At 39.9% G+C, this 22,063-nt stretch overlaps 1 protein-coding gene across 27 annotated transcripts in view; it reads left to right on the forward strand.

The window, feature by feature from the left end:
* Nucleotides 1–15,645, forward strand: part of LOC111980729 (disks large homolog 2) — a 243,653-nt gene extending 228,008 nt beyond the window's left edge. For 16 of the 27 annotated variants that reach the window (XM_070449291.1, XM_070449290.1, XM_024011648.2 and 13 more), the window contains 6 exons: nt 1,000–1,050; nt 1,487–1,588; nt 4,605–4,777; nt 12,393–12,505; nt 13,041–13,132; nt 13,759–15,645. In XM_070449291.1, the coding sequence (XP_070305392.1) occupies nt 1,000–1,050; nt 1,487–1,588; nt 4,605–4,777; nt 12,393–12,505; nt 13,041–13,132; nt 13,759–13,865 (638 nt within the window). In that variant the 3' untranslated portion in view covers nt 13,866–15,645. Of the gene's footprint in view, nt 1–999; nt 1,051–1,486; nt 1,589–4,604; nt 4,778–12,392; nt 12,506–13,040; nt 13,133–13,758 lie in introns of those variants that run through there. The other 11 variants (XM_024011655.2, XM_024011656.2, XM_070449296.1 and 8 more) reach the window with 2 other exon arrangements.
* Nucleotides 15,646–22,063: the final 6,418 nt, after the last annotated feature.

Raw genomic sequence — 22,063 nt, forward strand, 5'->3', positions numbered from 1 at the left:
TGTTATGTTGAGTCCAAATCCCGGGATCAGAGTACAAATAGATGCAGAACAAAATCACGTTGGTACCGTCTTGTGTTTCATATGAAATAAATAAAAAAGCACCAATTATGTGAAGTAGATTGACACTTTATAATTACAGTATAACTATGGCTAGTATGGGGGGAATGTTGATGTGGCTGTGTTTTGCGCATACTAACCAATTAACTTAACATGCCAAAGAAGCACCAATTAAATACAACTGTGAGTTGCCAGATAACAGTTCATATAGGTTTTATAGGTGTTATGCTGAAGCCTTCAAAGTGAAGCAGGGCACTTGGTGTGTTATAGTAGAAGGGTAAATTAATCGTGGCAAAGAGTTTTTTTTCGGTTTTGAGACAAGCACCCAATGTGATCATCCTCCTGAGAGCTATAATCGTGACCTAAATTAAATTAGGCCTATATTGACAATCTTTTGACTAAAGAAACTGATTTMATGTCATATTATTTAAGTGTATGGACAAGTAATGCAATGAAGCGACCAATATATCACCATAGTCATAACTTGACTGATGGTCAAGGGTTCCTTTTGAGGTCCATATGGCAGTCCCTACCAGCTGTAGTTTGATTATCCACTCAGTACACTCATTTGTGGCCACAGCTCTAAATCAAAARGCATCCACTGGTCGTAATTTCAGACGAGAGAAAAGAACCTCSGTTTGTTTGTTTGTTGTAAAATGTATACTTGAAAAGCCTGTTTGCATAGTGCAGCAGAGGAGTTGAACTCCCTTGGCAACAGAGTCTCTCAATCCCTATTTTTAGTGTGGCAATTTACACCAAGAGTGTTTTCATTGCAAGTATCTAATCACTTCTTTACTCATCCAGATTGACATTTCTCCTGTCGTGAGACACTTGATCATGAGAATAAGCATGAACATGTATGTCATGTTTGTTTTTAGTAACCGTTTTCTGTTTTATAGTAACTATTTTAGTAACCGTTTTCTTATTGTTTCATGTCACCAGGGAGTCAAGAGGACATGATTCTCTCTTATGAGCCTGTCATTCGACATGAGAGTGAGTACTCCAATCTTTCACCAAAGCGGTCCTTGTTAATGCCTCAGCACTTTTTCAGTCAGTGAAACATTAGCCACTTACACATTGTCAGGCTATATCCATGKAAGCCAATGTGTACTAGTGCCACAAGGTTTTAAAATCCAGATATAAAACAATTGATGACTTCCTGTTAACTCCTGCAGGAAGATTCAGGCAAGATTCAACAAGTTCTTCCCATACTAGTTATTTACAGGAAGTAATCACTTGTTGAGTCTCGAGACATCAAACCCGTTCTGGCGCTAGCATGCATCGTCTTGCTCGGATATAGCGTGACAATGGGTAAGTGGCTATTGTAGTAAAATTGCATGCCCACAATTACTGCAGAGAGTAACGCTAGGGGGACAGTTATAGCCTCAAACGTCTGTAAATMAGTCAATCGACACATTTTATCTTTCAGTTAATTACGCCAGACCCGTCATAATCCTTGGACCAATGAAGGACAGAATCAATGACGACCTGATATCAGAATACCCTGAKAAATTTGGCTCCTGCGTGCCACGTAAGTACCTGTACATTCGCAAGGAAACCAGGGGCCTTAGGTAACAAGCTTCTCGGAGTAGGAGCGCTGATTTTAGGATCAGTTTTGCCTCTTAGATCAAAATGGATAAGATTTCATGGACAGAGAGGACCTGATCCTAGAGCAGCACTCCTACTCTGAGATGCTTGATACATCTGGACCCAGGAGTCAGTRTTCCACGCTGTCTTAGGGTGGAGACAGTTGCTGCATCAAAAATGAATTGTGTGATCATGTGCCCTTGTGATTAGCTCTCCCTATAAACAGTAGATACCACCGTTGCCCTTGTAAATTCCACTGTGCTGCCAATACACCATTGTGCTAGTGGTTTATATCCATCTCCTTKATTTGTTATGTCATTATAGTGTTTGATTCATTGTTTTTCCTAATTTCTCATCAAAAGGCATTTTATTTTTTCCTCTTACATGTTTTTTTGGGGTTCTTTGTTTTGTATATTACATACTTGGTTAAATTATCCAGAGAATATTTCTTGATGACAATAGTAATGTAGGATCTTATTATTCACTTCTATTCACATGTGCAATTTAATTGAACCATTAAAGGGGAAGTTCAGGGTTTTAGAACTTGATGTTAAATGGTTCCTCACACTGAATGTAGTCTATGGGCCAGGAGACACTGTAATCGATGGTTAGTTWTTTTTTTTTTTTTAAGTTACTACAAACTTTATTTTTTCACAATCCAACAGAAGCTATGGGAACACATTTGGATATAGTTTTACGGACAACAGGATTTGGTGTTTTGGTAGTTTTTAGTTTAAAAGCTGTATGACTGTTGTAGACCAGTATGAAAGATAGTGAGGCCATACTACTAAGTTCAAAGGTTCGTGGACGGTAGCGTTTCTGGCTTAAAGGAGCATTTTACTCTTAAAAACCATTTTTCACACATTTCTCGTCTGTACACAATTAATGTGGTCTCACAATCCAATTATTTTGCACATACAAGCCGCATGGTTGTCTTAATAGCAGGCCTGTGAAAAGTTTTAGAACTTTTTTTGCTCCTATTTGATTTTGGGAATCAGGAGACTGAGCGTCATGTAATGAAAGTGATCATGAAGACTTGCATTTTTGGGACTATCAATATTGGACTAAACTAAATTGAGTATTTAATACTATTGTATATTTCACATCACTGTGTACTTGATGTCATATTTTTTGTTTTCATTTTGTTTGTTTTCATTTACTTATCTTTCTATTTTTAAAACCAAATAAAGCAGCTAACAGTTCAGGGCAACGAGGTAAGTAAGCCACTTAGTTGCTGGTATACAGAATATATGTAGTGTAACAAAGTTGTTGGTAAAGTCAATGTAGTGAAAGGTAGTAGAATAGGTTCCACTCTGTTGTAAGTATTTGATTCAAAATGTAGAAGTATTGACATTTWAAAAAACTAAAATGCCTCTCTATACACAGTTACCAGGAGATCTACAGATTCGTCGTGGGGAATATGTAGATTTCTGTTCTCACTGGTAAATCTATATATTCCCCGGAAAAACCTACACATTTTTTAACCAACGCGACAGAGAATCTATAGATTTCCCTATTATACACATTTACGTCAACACGTATGCCAAAAATTCTGATTGAACAAAAGCACATTCAGGGCTTGATTCAATCCCTGTCATGGAAGTGCAGCGCTGTAGGGCAATTTAAAGTGTAAAGGTCATTTCCAATTGAGCCSACATATGCAGCGTTTACCGTGAATGTAGTCTCTGCGAACGCGCGAACATTGCCTTTAAATTTCAATTGTGTTATTGCGCTGAACTTCCGCGATASGGATTGAATCGAGCACCTTAGAGTATTATAACACTTACACTGGGTTTACATTCTATCACACTGAAAACCCTACATCCTCCAGATTTCAGCGTAGGTGTACTAGTTATAATGGGTTCAAAACGATCATGTTATTTTGAAAAATGTTCTTCTAACAGTGCACAATGAATTAGTTTGTTTACACACACAAACAGGCAGTTGTGTTTGTGTATCTACACTGTGATCACACTGTGCCTGCCTTTCGTAACTCTATTGTAAATAAAAAGGTATTAGAGCCACTTATTGTAAAGTGGGACCATACTAACAAATGACATTTAAAGCGAGAATCCTTAGTTGCTACAGCCATTTGTGGACTTATACATTAAATATCAATACTCATTGATTCTTGAAGAATATAARTTATAAATGGCTCATGTGCTTAGTTCAACTGTCGTACCCCATCAGAACCCCTTAATAGAAACGTATTTCACTGCAATGTTTGTAAAACAATGTAAATAAATCCTATATAGCCTCAAAAACATGCTTAAAACAATATTTTTTTTATTTCATGGATGGTCAGTCTTTGCATCCATAGCTCTGTCTGTGAATTTGAGAGGGGTTACATTTCTCCAGGCCCATCCCTCAGCTTTCTACCAAAACCGAGGCGGGGTGACCGCTTTATTGTTTCAATTAAGGACTCTATCTTTAAATGTTGTCTTGCGAACAACTTTTTTCCCCCCTGATTGTTTAAAGACCTTGATTTCAAAGTGGTTGAATGAAGTTTGTGTCTTTTTCTAACAAATAGATTGATAAAAATAAAACATTTGAAAGGTCGCGGTTTCGACTAGGTGAAATATATGTCGATGTTCCCTTAAGCAATGCACTTAACCCCAATTGCTCCGGTAAGTCGCTCTGGATAGGAGCGTCTGCTAAATGACTAAATGTATTTAAAAAAATTGTCATCCGATGGACGGCTGTAGATGTCGTCTGATTTTGAGACGCATCGCCCTATAATTTGGGATTAAATATGTCCTTGACGTTTATCTAGGATCATATTGAATTTGTTTCAAGGACACAATGACACTTAAGTTGTTAAACCAATCACTCTAAACACTGCCCCCTCTATAAGTCCCTCTTCAACAATAATTTGCACATTCAGTTAAACAATTTCCTCCTTTTACCTCCTTTTAAATTCACTTTCTTTTACCTCTTTGCCTCCTTCTCTTGTACCAAAGATACCACTCGATCAAGAAGGGACTACGAGGTCGATGGGCGGGACTACCATTTTGTAATGTCCAGAGAGCAGATGGAGCAGGACATCCAAGAGCACAAGTTCATAGAGGCGGGCCAATACAACGACAATCTGTATGGAACCAGTGTTCAGTCGGTCAAATATGTGGCTGAGAGGGTAAGTGTCAATGTCGTAGCAATTGAGATATATTTAGGCTATATATATATATATACAGTGGGGAGAACAAGTATTTGATACACTGCCGATTTTMCAGGTTTTCCTACTTACAAAGCATGTAGAGGTCTGTCATTTTTATCATAGTTACACTTCAACTGTGAGAGACGGAATCTAAAACAAAAATCCAGAAAATCACATTGTATGATTTTTAAGTAATTAATTTGCATTTTATTGCATGACATAAGTATTTGATACATCAGAAAAGCAGAACTTAATATTTGGTACAGAAACCTTTGTTTGCAATTACAGAGATCATACGTTTCCTGTAGTTATTGACTAGGTTTGCACACACTGCAGCAGGGATTTTGGCCCACTCCTCCCTACAGATCTTCTCCAGATCCTTCAGGTTTCGGGGCTGTCGCTGGGCAATACGGACTTTCAGCTCCCTCCAAAGATATTCTATTGGGTTCAGGTCTGGAGACTGGCTAGGCCACTCCAGGACCTTGAGATGCTTCTTACGGAGCCACTCCTTTAGTTGCCCTGGCTGTGGTTTCGGGTCGTTGTCATGCTGGAAGAACCAGCCACGACCCATCTTCAATGCTCTTACTGAGGGAAGGAGGTTGTTGGCCAAGATCTCGCGATACATGCCCCATCCATCCTCCCCTCATACGGTGCAGTCGTCCTGTCCCCTTTGCAGAAAAGCATCCCCAAAGAATGATGTTTCCACCTCCATGCTTCACGGTTGGGATGGTGTTCTTGGGGTTTGTACTCATCCTTCTTCTTCCTCCAAACACGGCGAGTGGAGTTTAGACCAAAAAGCTCTATTTTTTCTCATCAGACCACATGAACCTTCTCCCATTCCTCCTCTGGATCATCCAGATGGTCATTGGCAAACTTCAGACGGGCCTGGACATGCGCTGGCTGAGCAGGGGGACCTTGCATGCGCTGCAGATTTTAATCCATACAGGCATGTGTGTTACTAATGGTTTCTTTGAGACTGTGGTCCCAGCTCTCTTCAGGTCATTGACCAGGTCCTGCCGTGTAGTTCTGGGCTGATCCTCACCTTCCTCATGATCATTGATGCCCCACGAGGGGAGATCTTGCATGGAGCCCCAGACCGAGGGTGATTGACCGTCATCTTGAACTTCTTCCATTTCTAATAATTGCGCAACAGTTGTTGCCTTCTCACCAAGCTGCTTGCCTATTGTCCTGTAGCCCATCCCAGCCTTGTGCAGGTCTACAATTGTATCCCTGATGTCCTTACACAGCTCTCTGGTCTTGGCCATTGTGGAGAGTTGGAGTCTGTTTGATTGAGTGTGTGGACAGGTGTCTTTTATACAGGTAACGAGTTCAAACAGGTGCAGTTAATACAGGTAATGAGTGAAGAACAGGAGGGCTTCTTAAAGAAAAACTAACAGGTCTGTGAGAGCCGGAATTCTTACTGGTTGGTAGTGATCAAATACTTATGTCATGCAATAAAATGCAAATTAATTACTTAAAAATCATACAATGTGATTTTCTGGATTTTTGTTTTAGATTCCGTCTCTCACAGTTGAAGTGTACCTATGATAAAAATTACAGACATCTACATGCTTTGTAAGTAGGAAAACCTGCAAAATCGGCAGTGTACAAATACTTGTTCTCCCCACTGTATATATATATAAATACAAGATCTCAGCGATCACTGCCTCATTGCCTGCATCCGTAATGGGTCAGCGCGTCAAACGACCTCCACTCATCACTGTCAAACGCTCCCTGAAACACTTCAGCGAGCAGGCCTTTCTAATCGACCTGGCCGGGTATCCTGGAAGGATATGATCTCATCCCGTCAGTAGAGGATGCCTGTTTTTTTTTTTAAATGCCTTCCTCACCATCTAAATAATCATGCCCCATTCAAAATTAGAACCAGGAACAGATATAGCCCTTGGTCTCTCCAGACCTGACTGCCCTTAACCAACACAAAAACATCCTATGGCGTTCTGCATTAGCATCGAACAGCCCCGTGATATGCAACTTTTCAGGGAAGCTAGAAACCAATAACCAAGGCAGTTAGAAAAGCCAAGGCTAGCTTCAAGCAGAAAATGTGCTTCCTGCAACACAAACTCAAAAAAGTTCTGGGACACTGAAAAGTCCATGGAGAATAAGAACACCTCCTCCCAGCTGCCCACTGCACTGAGGATAGAAACTCTGTCACCACTGATAAAATCACTATAATTGAGAATTTCAATAAGCATTTTTCTACGGCTGGCCATGCTTTCCACCTGGCTACCCCTACCCCGGTCAACAGCACTGCACCCCCACAGCTACTCGCCCAAGCCTTCCCCATTTCTCCTTCTCCCAAATCCAGTCAGCTGATGTTCTGAATGAGCTGCAAAATCTGGACCCCTACAAATCAGCCGGGCTAGATAATCTGGACCCTTTCTTTCTAAAATTATCTGCTGAAATTGTTGCCATCCCTATTACTAGCCTGTTCAACCTCTCTTTCGTGTCGTCTGAGATTCCCAAAGATTTGAAAGCAGCTGCGGTCACCCCCTCTTCAAAGGGGGGACACTCTTGACCCAAACTGCTACAGACCTATATCTATCCTACCCTGCCTTTCTAAGGTCTTCGAAAGCCAAGTCAACAAACAGATTACCGACCATTCCGAATCCCACCATACCTTCTCCGCTATGCAAACTGGTTTCAGAGCTGGTCATGGGTGCACCTCAGCCACGCTCAAGGTCCTAAACGATATCTTAACCGCCATCGATAAGAAACAATACTGTGCAGCCGTCTTTCATTGACCTGGCCAAGGCTTTCGACTCTGTCAATCACCACATCCTCATCGGCAGACTCGATAGCCTTGGCTTCTCAAATGATTGCCTCGCTGGTTCACCAACTACTTCTCTGATAGAGTTCAGTGGTCAAATCGGAGGGTCTGTTGTCCGGGCCTCTGGCAGTCTCTATGGGGTGCCACAGGGTTCAATTCTTGGACCGACTCTCTTCTCTGTATACATCAATGATGTCGCTCTTGCTGCTGGTGAGTCTCTGATCCACCTCTACGCAGACGACACCATTCTGTATACTTCTGGCCCTTCTTTGGACACTGTGTTAACAACCCTCCAGGTGAGCTTCAATGCCATACAACTCTCCTTCCGTGGCCTCCAATTGCTCTTAAATACAAGTAAAACTAAATGCATGCTCTTCAACCGATCGCTGCCTGCACCTGCCCGCCTGTCCAACATCACTACTCTGGACGGCTCTGACTTAGAATATGTGGACAACTACAAATACCTAGGGTCTGGTTAGACTGTAAACTCTCCTTCCAGACTCACATCAAACATCTCCAAATCCAAAGTTAAATCTAGAATTGCTTCCTATTCTGCAAACAAAGTATCCTTCACTCATGCTGCCAAACATACCCTTGTAAAACTGACCATCCTACCAATCCTCGACTTCGGCGATGTCATTTACAAAATAGCCTCCAATACCCTACTCCAAAAATTGGATGCAGTCTATCACAGTGCCATCCGTTTTGTCACCAAAGCCCCATATACTACCCACCACTGCGACCTGTACACTCTCGTGGCTGGGCCTCGCTTCATAACTCGTGCGTCAAACCCACTGGCTCCAGGTCATCTACAATACCCTGCTAGGTAAAGTCCCCCCTTTTCTCAGCTCGCTGGTCACCATAGCAGCACCCACCTGTAGCACGCGCTCCAGCAGGTATATCTCTCTGGTCACCCCCAAAACCAATTCTTCCTTTGACCGCCTCTCCTTCCAGTTCTCTGCTGCCAATGACTGGAACGAACTACAAAAATCTCTGAAACTGGAAACACTTATCTCCCTCACTAGCTTTAAGCACCAGCTGTCAGAGCAGCTCACAGATTACAGCACCTGTACATAGCCCATCTATAATTTAGCCCAAACAACTACCTCTTTCCCTACTGTATTTATTTTGCTCCTTTGCACCCAATTATTTCTATTTCTACTTTGCGCATTCTTCCACTGCAAATCAACCATTCCACTGTTTTACTTGCTATATTGTATTTACTTCGCCACCATGGCCTTTTTTCTTTTTTTTGTTCTTTTTTTTTTMACTTCATCTCCCTTATCTCTCCTCACTTGCTCACATTGTATATAGACTTATTTATCTGCTGTATTATTGACTGTATGTTTGTTTATTCCATGTGTAACTCTGTGTTGTTGTATGTGTCGAACTGCTTTGCTTTATCTTGCTCAGGTTGTAAATGAGAACTTGTTCTCAACTTGCCTACCTGGTTAAATAAAGGTGAAATAAATAAAATAAATAAATATATATAGGTCTGCTTATGCAATATGATTATTAGGCCATAGCTCCTTTATTAAATTCATTTTCAAGCTGTTATCTGTATTTTCCTCCCAGTCTTGGGGAATCCACTCTGAACATATAGTTTAGCAAGTCATCGATTACTTAACACCGGAAGAAGTTAAGCTGCACTCAAGCTACGCTTAAGAAAAATATAGTTTACTTCATTAATGTTACTTTGAAAGAGGTAGTTCACTACATCCAAACTACTTTGTGATAAATTATCACATCTAAATCTAAAATGTCATAGACTACAAATTGCAAGAACAGATTACTCTGGAGTCAGATGTTAACAGAATGTGTAATTTTGGCCCATTAAACACAAAACATATGTTTCATGTGATAATTAGGCAGGTCTATTTCTGAAAAAGAAAGGACGTTCTTGCCTACTTCACCCATATTTAGTTTTTCTTTTGCTAAACAAAATTMTGTGTAGTTTGTGGTGGTAAAAATTGTCATACTTGAGTAAAAGTAAAGATTCAGTACCTTAATAGAAAATGACTCAAGTGAAAGTCACCCAGTAAAATTGAATAATAAATCTAAATGTATTTGGTTTTAAATATGCTTAAGTATCAAAAGTAAAAGTATGAATCATTTCAAATTCCTTATATTAAGCAAATCAGACAGCACCATTTTCACTTTAATTTACGGATAGCCGGGGGCACACTCCAACACTCAGACATCATTTACAAATGAAGCATGTGTGTTTAATGAGTCCGCCAGATCAGAGGCAGAAGGGATGACCAAAGATAAGTGAATGAATTGGACCATTTTCCTGTCCTGCTAAGCATTCAAAATGTAATGAGTACTTTTGTATGTATGGAGTAAAAAGTACATTATTGTCCTAAGAAATGTAGTGATGTAAAAGTTGTCAAAAATATAAATAGTGAGGTATAATACCCCACAAAGAACTACTTATGTAGTAATTTAAAGTATTTTTACTTAAGTACTTTACACCACTGTGTGGAGTTCCAGTAGTTAGCTACACCACTACATGGCAAAAAAAGTTATTAACTACTGAACTACCAATATTTTAATTTAGTTCAACTACCACAAAGCTACCYCAAAATGTAATTATATTACAAGTTGAAATACATGTAGTTCACTACTTTTCAACACGGTTCCTATCTTAATACACTAACACAGTAAATGTTATTCTACATTTAAAAATGAGGGGGAGACTCATGTGATTCTAACCCTTGCCACAATCTGCGACAATTACGTGGAGCTAGGCACTACACAGAGAGATATTTGACCAGTCAGTCAACTACACGTGATGTAGTTGCTTTGATTATCAGAACGTGCCGTTGGACTTCTGTTAAGGACACTTCCATGAACAAGTGTTAGAGCACGTCCAACTATGTTGACGATTTTAATTGGCTGTTACGAACAGGATATAATCACGGCCACCTGGTAAGGTTAGCATGTGGCTAAATGTTCCAGGTTATGTAATTAGTATAGCTAACATGTCGCCTTTAATCACGTGCAACTACGTCGACGATTTTAATTGGCTGAGAAATACAAAATGTGGTTTCCTGTATGTTGCAACCACACAAAGATTTAAAAAATGTATTTGATCGATATCTGAACTTTTAAAAGTCTGTGTGTGTTATTGGTCTTCAAGCATAATTATCCCTTTATACAGTATGTACTGTTTACCCCTTCTAGTAAAGTATTACSAGATTCTTTGTCAGAAACAGTAATTTGACTGAATCAAGGACGTCATGTGAATTCAATGATTATGTACAGTGCCTTGTGATTTGTTGTTACAGCCTGAGTAAAAAAAAATATTGAGATTTTGTGTCACTGGTCTACACACGATACCCCATAATGTCAWAGTGTAATTATGTTTTTAGACATTTTTACAAATTAATTTAAAAAATGAAAAGCAGAAATGTTTTGAGTCAATAAGTATTCAACCCCTTTGCTATGGCAAGCCTAAATAAGTTCAGGAGTAAAAATGTGCTTAACAAGTCACATAATAAGTTGCATGGACTCAGTCTGTGTGCAATAATAGTGTTTTTAACATAATTCTTGAATGACTACCTCATCTCTTTATCACACACACACACAATATGTAAGGTCCCTCAGTCAAGCAGTGCGTTTCAAACACAGATTAAACCACAAAGACCAGGGAGGTTTTCCAATGCCTCGCACAAAAGGGCACCTATTGGTAGATGGGTAAAAAWTTTAAAAAGCAGACATTGAATATCCCTTTGAGCATGGTGAAGTTATTACTTACACTTTGGATGGTGTATCAATACACCCAGTCACTGCAAAGATACAGGTTTCCTTCCTAACTCAGTTGCCGGAGAGGAAGGAAACCGCTCATGGATATCATAGTTATGGATATCATAGTTACAGAGTTCAATGGCTGTGATCGGAGAAAACTGAGGATGGATCAACAACATTGTAGTTACTTCACAATACTAACCTAAGTGATAGAGTGAAAAGAAGAAAGCCTGTACAGAATACAAATATTCRAAAATATGCATCCTGTTTACAATAAGGCACTAAAGTAACACTGCCAAAAATGTGGAAAAGCAATGTCCTGAATACAAAGCGTTATGTTTGTGGCAAATCCAATTAAACACATCACTGAGTAACACTCTTCATATTTTCAAGCATAGTGGTGGCTGCATCATGTTATGGGTATGTATGCATGTCATCGACAAGGGAGGTTTTTTTTGTTAAAAGAAACGGAATAGAGCTTAGCACAGGCAAAATCCTAGAGGATAACCTGGTTAAGTCTGCTTTCCAACAGACATTAGGAGACAAATTCATTTTTCAGCAGGACAGTAACCTAAAACACAAGGCCAAATATACACTGGAGTTGCTTACCAAGACGACATTGAATGTTCTTGAGTTTGCCTAGTTACAGTTTTGACCTAAATTGGCTTGATAATCAATGGCAAGACTTGAAAATTGCTGTCTAGCAATGATCAGCAACCAACTTGACAGAGCTTGAAGAATTAAAATAAGAATAATGTTCAAATATGATATAATCCAGGTGTGCAAAGCTCTTAGAGACTTACCCAGAAAGACTCACAGCATCACTGCCAAAGGTGATTCTAACATGTGTTGACTCAGGGGTGTGAATACTTATTTAAATGAGAAATATTGCAAAAATATATTGCAGCATTTTCTAAAAACATCTTTTCACTTTGTTATTATGGGGTATTAATCCATTTTAAATTCAGGCTGTAACACAACAAAATGTGGAATAAATCAAGGGGTATGAATACTTTCTGAATGCACTGTACATAAACTGTTTCTTTCTTCTTTCAGCAGGGTAAACACTGCATACTTGACGTGTCGGGGAATGCCATTAAACGACTACAAGTAGCACAACTRTATCCCATTGCCATCTTTATAAAGCCTAGATCCATCGATTCATTAATGTGAGTTCTCATCTCCCAACTCATGAACATATTATTACAGAGCAAATGTGTTTATAACGGATATGCGATACAYTAGAAGGCGCTGACATCAAGTGAGTGCAGAATGTATTTTATGTGGTCTCCAAAGTGGGCAGGGGGCAAATCGGACAATTAAGTGAAAATGGGAGTTGAATTGACAAATACAACAGTTGCAGACAGTAGAATTTATGGGTCCGGTTTCCCAGACACAGATTAAGTGCTGAAGATCAGCGATTTAAATATAAAGGTCATTTCCGATTTAGCCGACATATACAGCGATTAGAATGGATGCAGTCTCTGCTAATGCGCGAACATTGCCTTTAAATTGATATCGCCCTGTAGCGCAGCTCTTCAGCGCTACGGATTAAATCCAGCCCTAAACCTGTTCCTGGACTAAAAGCCACTTTCAATGGAGATTCTCCATTYAGCTTGCTTTATAGTCCAGGACTAGGCTTAATCTGTGTCTGGGAAACCTCCCCATGAAGTCTGAGGCCTCACAACAAACATCTGTCCCCAGGGAGATGAATAAGAGGCTAACTGAAGAGCAGGCCAGGAAGACATTTGACCGGGCCATGAAGCTGGAGCAGGAGTTTGCCGAGTTTTTCACAGGTACAGTATCCATGAGTTAAAGATGCACAATGTTGCTCTTTTTAGACAAAAGAGTTGTGAAAAATTGTAGTCTTGTCGATTTCAGTGCCAACTGTGTTGGTGTATACAGTTATGAGGCCTTATTTCTCAACCTTCTATAGATTTCACACCATTTTGGTGCACATCGAGAATCCTACAATTAGTGGGAACATTGRATACTGTACGCCACAAATTATTGGTGTTTATCAAATGATAAAGCAGATCCATAKTGTAATTCTGTGCATGTGCACGAGCATTACAACCCTGCCTGGATAATGCCCTTTATTCAACTTTTATGGTGACAAATAACACCCTTATTTGCTGTATGACAAGGAACAATTGGAACTAAGSCACTAGTACATTTGATGATTTTTCTTAGAAGTGTTAGCAGAATGTTTTAATCTTTTGCATTGACTCTTTCAACCTAACCTGTGGTTGTAAATTTCACCACAATATGTTATATGGGTGCAATGTATTGTTCTCACGAACAGTATGTACATTACTAAAAACAATGTTCTTCTCAGTTGACATTGAGCAATTTTATTCTTTGAAAATAATTGCTAAATGGCTAMATCTGTCTGTACTGAATGTCTCCCCTTGTTTTGCAGCCCTTGTTCAAGGGGACACCTTAGAGGAAATTTATAACCACTGCAAAATGGTGGTAGAAGAGCATTCAGGACCCTACATCTGGATCCCGTCAAAGGAGAAATTATGAGAACACACCACTTTGGCAGGGAGATTGGACTGCTAGAAACAAAATACTTTGTAACATATGATCAATTGTAATGGCAATTTATATTGTTCATAATTATAGCCAATTAATATGATTTTTTTTTTGTTATTGTTTTTTTTGTTTTTTTCACTTTCAATATGAATGTTCCTGAATGTACACCACAAAGTTCAAGAAACATTTTTGGCCTAAGAAATGTTACTGTTTGTATATTTAATGATTTTTATTTTTAAGAAAATGTTAAGGAAATGAATTTTAGAAGATGGCAGATACACAAGTCATTGCCACACCAACAAAGGAGGGGAAGGAAATAATATCAGCTTCTTTTGCTTTTCTCCACCCAACAGCTAGACTTTGTGTCCTCTGACGCTCACCTCACATCAATAGTTGACATTTTGTGTGACTTTGGCATCTATGCACTCACATGGCCCTTGTACACAGTTCATCATACTCCTGCTATTTTTACATTGTTATTTTGTATTAATTTTATTATGTTGTGAATCCAGATTTGTTGGACATTTTTAATTTGAATAAGAATTTTCCTCAACTGTATTGTTTATTTTGCGGATTCTTTCATAAAAAACAATTATTGTTGAGATGCTTTGAGAGGGCACAACAGCACAGAAAATATTTATTATAAAGATGTATAACTTTGATTAAACATTTTATTTGAAAAAATGTATCTTGTTTGACAGTGCACTGTATATTTGGTGATGCTGGGTAAATGGAAAACTACAGAATTTGGGAATATAAGGTTCTATCTGCATTTTTGTCAAAATTATTGACATAGCCTTGTTATTGACATAGCCTTGTTATCTACCTATATAAGCCTTGTTATCTACCTATATAGCACTCTTAATAGCCCAATTCATTTTAAATTCAAAAGAATACTAGATATAAATTGCTGACACCATTCAAACCCATTAGGGTTCGTAACATTGAGGCCAATTATCTCAGACTCATATTTTTGCAGATCAAACCWTATAGTCCCAAGCTCTGGAGGTCCCAAGTCCTTTGAGGACTGATAGTAATGCACTGTGGTGAGCCCACAAGTCTAAGGCCGTATTCACAAAGCATCCTAACGTGAAGAATTGCTCCCAAGGCTGTGTTTACACAGGCAGCCCAATTCTGATCTTTTTTCCACTAATTAGTCTTGACCAATCACAGCAGCTCTTTTTCAGACCAATATGTGAGAAATTATCAGATTTGGGCTGCCTGTATAAACACCTATGTGGCATAGTTCCGAAATTACACTGTTTTAAAGCATATTTATTTTCTCCAACTTTCAGGCTTCTTATGAGTTTGATACTTTATTAATTAGTTTCACAAGGCCTATCACAAGTTCAATGTTCCACAATAGTGCTTACATTATTTCAGATGTTTTTATACTGTTATAATTTGTGGAATATTAAGGTATCACATTGAAATAAACATCACCTGTGAAGATACTGATGGCTRAATGGCGCGGACTGGGGTGACTGGAGATACGCACACACTTGTAGTGCAGAACCAGATGATGTGGAGTGAAATGAGAATATGCCCCTAACGGCCCTGCTACACTATAGCCATCGGACGTCCGCAATTGCCGTCAGCCATTGAGGAAATGCTTCCTTTGAAATCAGTGAAAGRTGCTTCACTGCCCGTGTTGAGCTTGTGTAGCGTCACGTCCAATGGCCAGTGTCCAAGCTGAGGTTCAATTCTCGATGGCTAACACGCGCGCATTCATTCTATCTTGTGAATTGAAATAAAGTTTATTTTGGTTGCATATGGCCTTGACTATTCACCACTGGCTATTTTACTAAGATTTATAATAGTATGGCGCCAGAGGAAATGGCGGAKGTTTTACGGGRRCCTGACCAATTTTGCTATTTTGTGTATTTRTTGGGGGCTCATCTTAACTTTTTMGAAAATAATGTTTCCGCCATTGTTTCCTATGACCYAAAAGAGCTTCTGGACATCAGAATAACTATCACTAACCTTGATTTGGACAAGGATTTCTACTTCAACGAGTCGGACCAGGCCTAAATCCCCGACACTCGGAGGAGGATGAGACGGCGCTATAGAGGCCGGTGTGCAGGATAACTGACCAGACTACGTCGGAGAGTGATTAAATAGCCTCTACCCAATCTATTGAATGTGCTGGAGAATAAACTGGATGAGCTCCCTTCGAGACTATTCTATCAACGTGATCTGAAGAACTGTAATATCCTATGTTTCTCCGAGTCGAGGCTGAACAAGGACATGGTAGATACAAATCTATACAGGACAGAATGGCTGCGTCGGGAAAGCTCAGAAGAGAGTGTGTGTGTCTCTTTGTTAACAGCTGGTGCACAATCTCTAAAATTAAGGAAGTCTCGAAGTTCTGCTCGCCTGAGCTAGAATACGTCATGATAAARTGTAGACCGCACTATTTACCAAGAGAGTTTTCATCTATATTTTTTGTAACTGTCTATTTACCACCCCAAACTGATGCTSGCACTAAGTCCACTCTCAACGAGATGCATAGGGTCATAAGCAAAAAAGAAAATGCTCACCCATAGGCGGTGCTCCTAGCATTGACTTTAATGCAGGAAAACTGAAACCTGTTTTACCTCATTTCTACCAGCATCTCACATGTGCCACCAGAGGGGGAAAAAAGTCTACATCACCGTTACTCCACACACAGAGACGCATAAAAAGCGTTCCCTCATCCTCTATTTGGCAAATCTGACCATAACTCTATCCTGCCGATTCCTGCTTACAAGCAAAAACTCAAACAGAAAGTTCCAGGGACGCGCTCAATACAGGACTGTTTTGGTAGCAAAGACTGGAATATGTTCTGGGATTCATCCGATGGCATTGAGGAGTTTACCACATCAGTCTCCTGCTTCGTTAGTAAGTGCATCGCCGACGTTGTCCCCACAGTGACCGTACATACATATCCCAACCAGAAGCCAAGGATTACAGGCAACATCCGCAATGAGCTAATGGCTAGAGCTGCCGCTTTCAAGGAGCGGGACACTAATCCAGAAGCTTATAAGAAATCCCGCCTAGCCCTCCGACGAACCATCAAACAGGCAAAGCGTCAATACAGGACCAAGATCGAATCCGTAATCTGGACGCTACACCGGCTCTGACGCTCGTCGGATGTGGCAGGGCTTGCAAACTATCACAGATTACAAAGGGAAACCCACCCACGAGCTATGCACGCTTTTAGGCAAGCAACACTGAACTATGCGCATCAGAGCACCAGCTGTTCCAGACGACTGTGTGATCACTCTCTCTGTAGCCGATGTGAGTAATACCTTTAAACAGGTTAACATTCACAAGCCCACGGGGCCAGATGGATTACCAGGATGCCTTCTCAGAGCATGCACTGGCAAGTGTATTAACTGACATTTTCAATCTCTCCCTGACCCAGTCTGTAATACCTACTACAATGCATTCGGAAATAATTCAGACCCCTTGACTTTTTCCACATTTTGTTACTTCACAGCCTTGTTTTAAAATTGATTAAATCATTTTTTRCCCCTCATCAATCTACACACAATACCCCATAATGACAAAGAAAAAACAGGTTTTTAGTACATTTTGCAAATGTATTACAAAAAATAAATAAAATGAAATATCACATTTACATAAGTATTCAGAACGATTGGGTTTAAGTCCGGGCTCTGGCTGGGCAACTCAAGGACATRCAGAGACTGGTCCCGAAGCCACTCCTGCGTTGTCTTAGCTGTGTGCTTAGGATCGTTGTCCTGTTGGAAGGTGAACCTTCGCCCCAGTCTGAGGTCCTGAGCGCTCTGGAGCAAGTTTTCATCAAGGATCTCTCTGTACTTTGCTCCGTTCATCATTCCCTCGATCCTGACTAGTCTCCCATTACCTGCCACTGAAAAACATCCCCACAGCATGATGCTGCCACCATGCCTCACCGTGGGGATGGTGCCAGGTTGCCTACAGATGTGACGCTTGGCATTCAGGCCAAGGAGTTCAATCTTGGTTTCATCAGACCAGAGAATCTCATTTCTCATGGTCTGAGTCCTCTAGGTGCCTTTTGGCAAACTCCAAGTGGGCTGTCATGTGCCTTTTACTGAGGAGTGGCTTCCTTCTGGCCACTCTACCATATAGACCTGATTGGTGGAGTGCTGCAGAGATGGTTGTCCTCTGGAAGGTTCTCCCATCCCCACAGAGGAACTCTGGAGCTCTGTCAGAGTGACCATCGGGTTCTTGGTCACCTCTCTGATCAAGGCTTTTCTCCCCGATTGCTCAGTTTGGCCGGGCGGCCAGCTCTTGGAAGAGTTTTGGTGGTTGCTAACTTCTTACATTTAAGAATGATGGAGGCCACTGTGTTCTTGGGGATCTTCAAAGCTGCAGACATTTTTTGGTACCCTTCCCCAGATCTGTGCCTTGACACAATCCTGTCTCGGACAAGTCCTTCGATCTCATGGCTTGGTTTTTGCTCTGACATGCACTGTCAACTGTGGGACCTTTTATAGACAGGTGTGTTTCCAAATCATGTCTGTTTTTATCTGTTTTTATTTTTATTACATTTGCAAAAACCTGTTTTTGCTTTGTCATTATGGGATATTACTTGTAGATTACTTGATTTTTTTTTACCAATTTTAGAATAAGGCTGTATATAACGTAACAAAATACAGAAAATGTCAAATGTACTCTATATGTTTCAAGCAGACCGCCATAGTCCCTGTGTCCAGGAATGCAATGAATCATGGATCTTGGGGATCTCGGAACAGGCACTGTAAGTGTAACTATGCTGACGTAACACTTCATTATGTTTCACCGTGAAAACAGTTCTCATGGGTACACAAATCCCAAGTAATGTAGGCCTATGCCATTGCAAAATCGAATGCTTCTAATCGAAAGTTAACCTCTTCTAACACCTTATAGGCCTACTGTCATTAATGTATAGCCTACTTATTGAATGTTAATTGGTGTCTAGCTGTAGGCTAGTTGTCTAGTGATATTGTCAACCATCATCAGCTGATCCAAGAAAGAAAACAAATATTGATCGAAACTAATAAAGCTAAATTAATGGTCTACTACTTTTGGCAATGGATGACACGGAGAACACCTGAAAAACAAAGCAAAGAGTGCTCTAAACAGCTGACTGACAAAAGCAAACCATAATAAATCAACTGATAAATCGAATGTATTGGAATATAGGCATAGGTTATTTTCATCAAAGACGCATTGCAAACAAATGGCAAAAATTAGGAAGTACAAAGGAAAATCTTTGAGTATTGGAGCTCAGCTGAGGCTGAAATTCAGCACTACTGTGTGGACAGTCTGCTACTGCAAGGCAAGCAGTACCGATGCACCAGGTCTGGGAACCAACAGCACCCCGAACAGCTTCTACCCCCAAGTTATAAGACTGCTAAATAGTTAGTCAAATATTTAACCAACCCGGAATATCTGCATTGACCCTTTTTGCACTAACTCTTTTTGAACACATACGCTGCTGTTACTGTTTATTATCTATCCCGTAGCCTAGTCACTTTATCCCTGCCTATATGTACATATCTACCTCAATTACCTCATAGCCCTGCACATTGACTCGGTACTGGTACCCTGTGTATATAGCCAAGTTTTCGTTACCCATTGTGTAATTATTCCTTGTGTTATAATTTTTTCTATTTATTCCTCGTTTAAAATTTTCTACAATTTATTTTCTTTTTTTCTGCATTGTTGGGAAGTAAGTAAGCACTTCACTGTTAGTCTACACCTGTTGTATACGAAGGATGTGACAAAATCTTTTAATTCGATTTGATGAAGTCAAGAAGCTACTACTAGCTAGTTAGCTACATTGACCAGCTAGGTTCACAATGTACAAAAAAAGCAAGTTGTGAAATTAGAGGATAATTTAGTACAACCATTAGCAACAATTTAGAGTATCTGTGAAAAACTGGACCAAAGCTTTTGTACTTATGCATAATCAATGAATATGGTAAAGTACAGTAGGGGAAGTAGATTAAAGACGCTCTCTCCCTCTGCTCTCAAACATCACATTGACGCAAAGCTGATGGCAAAGCAAAGCGACGCGTATATGAGTGGTGGAGAGGACTTCCAAGGACTTAAGAATGTTCTTAAGTGGCAGCTTTTGCCATTACAAAGCCTAATCAGTGAAAAGTAGGATGTAAACACAATACCTTTAATCAGGAGTTCACAGCGATTTTTCCCTTGACATGGTAAAATAACTCAAGCATGGATTGGTAACTTATTTTCTAATTTTGCAGACAGAAAATAGAAGCCATATGCAACTTCGATCAAAAAGAATGGCACTGATTGGCCCTCATACCCAGCCGCCCCGTTTGACCTAGAGATTTGAGCATTTGCGCGTAGATGTCTTTCCTCGTGCTGAACAATTTGCCTCAAGGACCCATGAGGTCTGTTAGGACATTTCCTCCATCTTGGACATTTTTGAAAACCTTTAAATTTTTCTCCTTATGAACCATAGGACCAAAGGACACCACTTGTGGAATGCAGGCCCATGGTACATGCTTTAACTTAGTTTGAGAAAAGCTAAGGGATTGGTCATTTAAACCACTGTAAATCCACATCAACTTTAAACTTGTCACTGCTATCATGGACGTGCCTAAGATGGACCACTCTGAATTTGGTAATGATATCTCAAAAAACAAGGAAACTATTAACAACTCATCCTTTACATACTGTATGTCAGTGGTTCCCAAACTTTTTATAGTCCCCGTACCCCTTCAAACATTAAACCTCCAGCTGCATACCCCCTCTAGCACCAGGGTCAGCACACTCTCAAATGTTGTTTTTTGCCATCATTGAAAGCCTGCCACACACACACTATACGATACATTTATTAAACATAAGAATGGGTGTGAGTTTTTGTCACAACCCGGCTCCTGGGAAGTGACAAAGAGCTCTTATAGGACCAGGGCACAGATAATCAATCATTTTGCTCTTTATTTAGCCATCTTACATATAAAACCTTATTTGTTCATCGAAAATTGTGAATAACTCACCACAGGTTAATGAGAAGGGTGTGCTTGAAAGGATGCACATTACTCTGCAATGTTGGGTTGTATTGGAGAGAGTCTCAGTCTTAAATCATTTCCCACACACAGTCTGTGCCTGTATTTAGTTTTCATGCTKGTGAGGGCCAAGAATCCACTCTCACATAGGTACGTGGTTGCAAAGGATGAGTTCAATATGCGCCTCGGAATTGGATAAGAAGGATGCGCGCAGTTGCATCCCTGATGTGTCTGTCTTCACTTGTAGCCTACTTCTAGCTGAGATGCCTGTGAGAAGGGCCCAATCACGCCACAGCCCTATATGGGAGGACCCTTCAGTTAAATGCTTTTGGACAAAGTTTCACAATTATTCAAATATCATCATTCTAAATACTCAATACTCAACCATTATGTTACTTAAATGGTGATAGCCCCTTGAATCTCTTAATCAATCGGAGAAGATTACTGTTGGAAGGCAGCATGGTTATGAAAACAAGGTTGGCTCTAAGGTGGCAACTACCTCCCTCTCTCACATTTAACCAGGAGATACAGTTACTATTAGAAGTTAGAACATAATTATCGACAGTGCGAATGAACGATGCTAGTAAAGGAACAATTGAGGCCTGGACAAATATACAGCACTTGACTCTGTAAAGAACAATCTCAGCTAAAGCCCTACTATATATATATATATACACACACACACATACAGTGGCAAGAAAAAGTATGTAAACCCTTACACGGATTTCTGCATAAATTGGTCATAAAATGTTATATGATCTTCATCTAAGTCACAACAATAGACACAGTTTGCTAAAACTAATAACACAACAATTATTGTATTTTTTTTGTCTATAATGATTACATCGTTTCAACATTCACAGTGCAGGTTAGGAAAAATATGTGAACCCCTAGGCTAATGACTTGTCCAAAAGCTAATTGGAGTCAAGAGTCCAATCAATGAGACGAGACTGCTGTTGGTTAGAGCTGCCCTATCAAAAACACTCACAAAATTTGAGTTAGCTATTTACAAGAAGCATTGCTTGATGTTAACCATGCCTCAAACAAACATCTCAGGAGACCTAAGATTAAGAATTGTTGACTTGCATAAAGCTGGAAAGGGGTACAAAAGTATCTCTAAAAGCCTTGATGTTCATCAGTCCACGATAAGACAAATTGTTGTCTATAAATGGAGAAAGTTCA

The sequence above is a fragment of the Salvelinus sp. IW2-2015 genome, linkage group LG20 (genome assembly GCF_002910315.2).
Source record: "Salvelinus sp. IW2-2015 linkage group LG20, ASM291031v2, whole genome shotgun sequence".
In the NCBI taxonomy this organism is placed as follows: Eukaryota; Metazoa; Chordata; class Actinopteri; order Salmoniformes; family Salmonidae; genus Salvelinus; species Salvelinus sp. IW2-2015.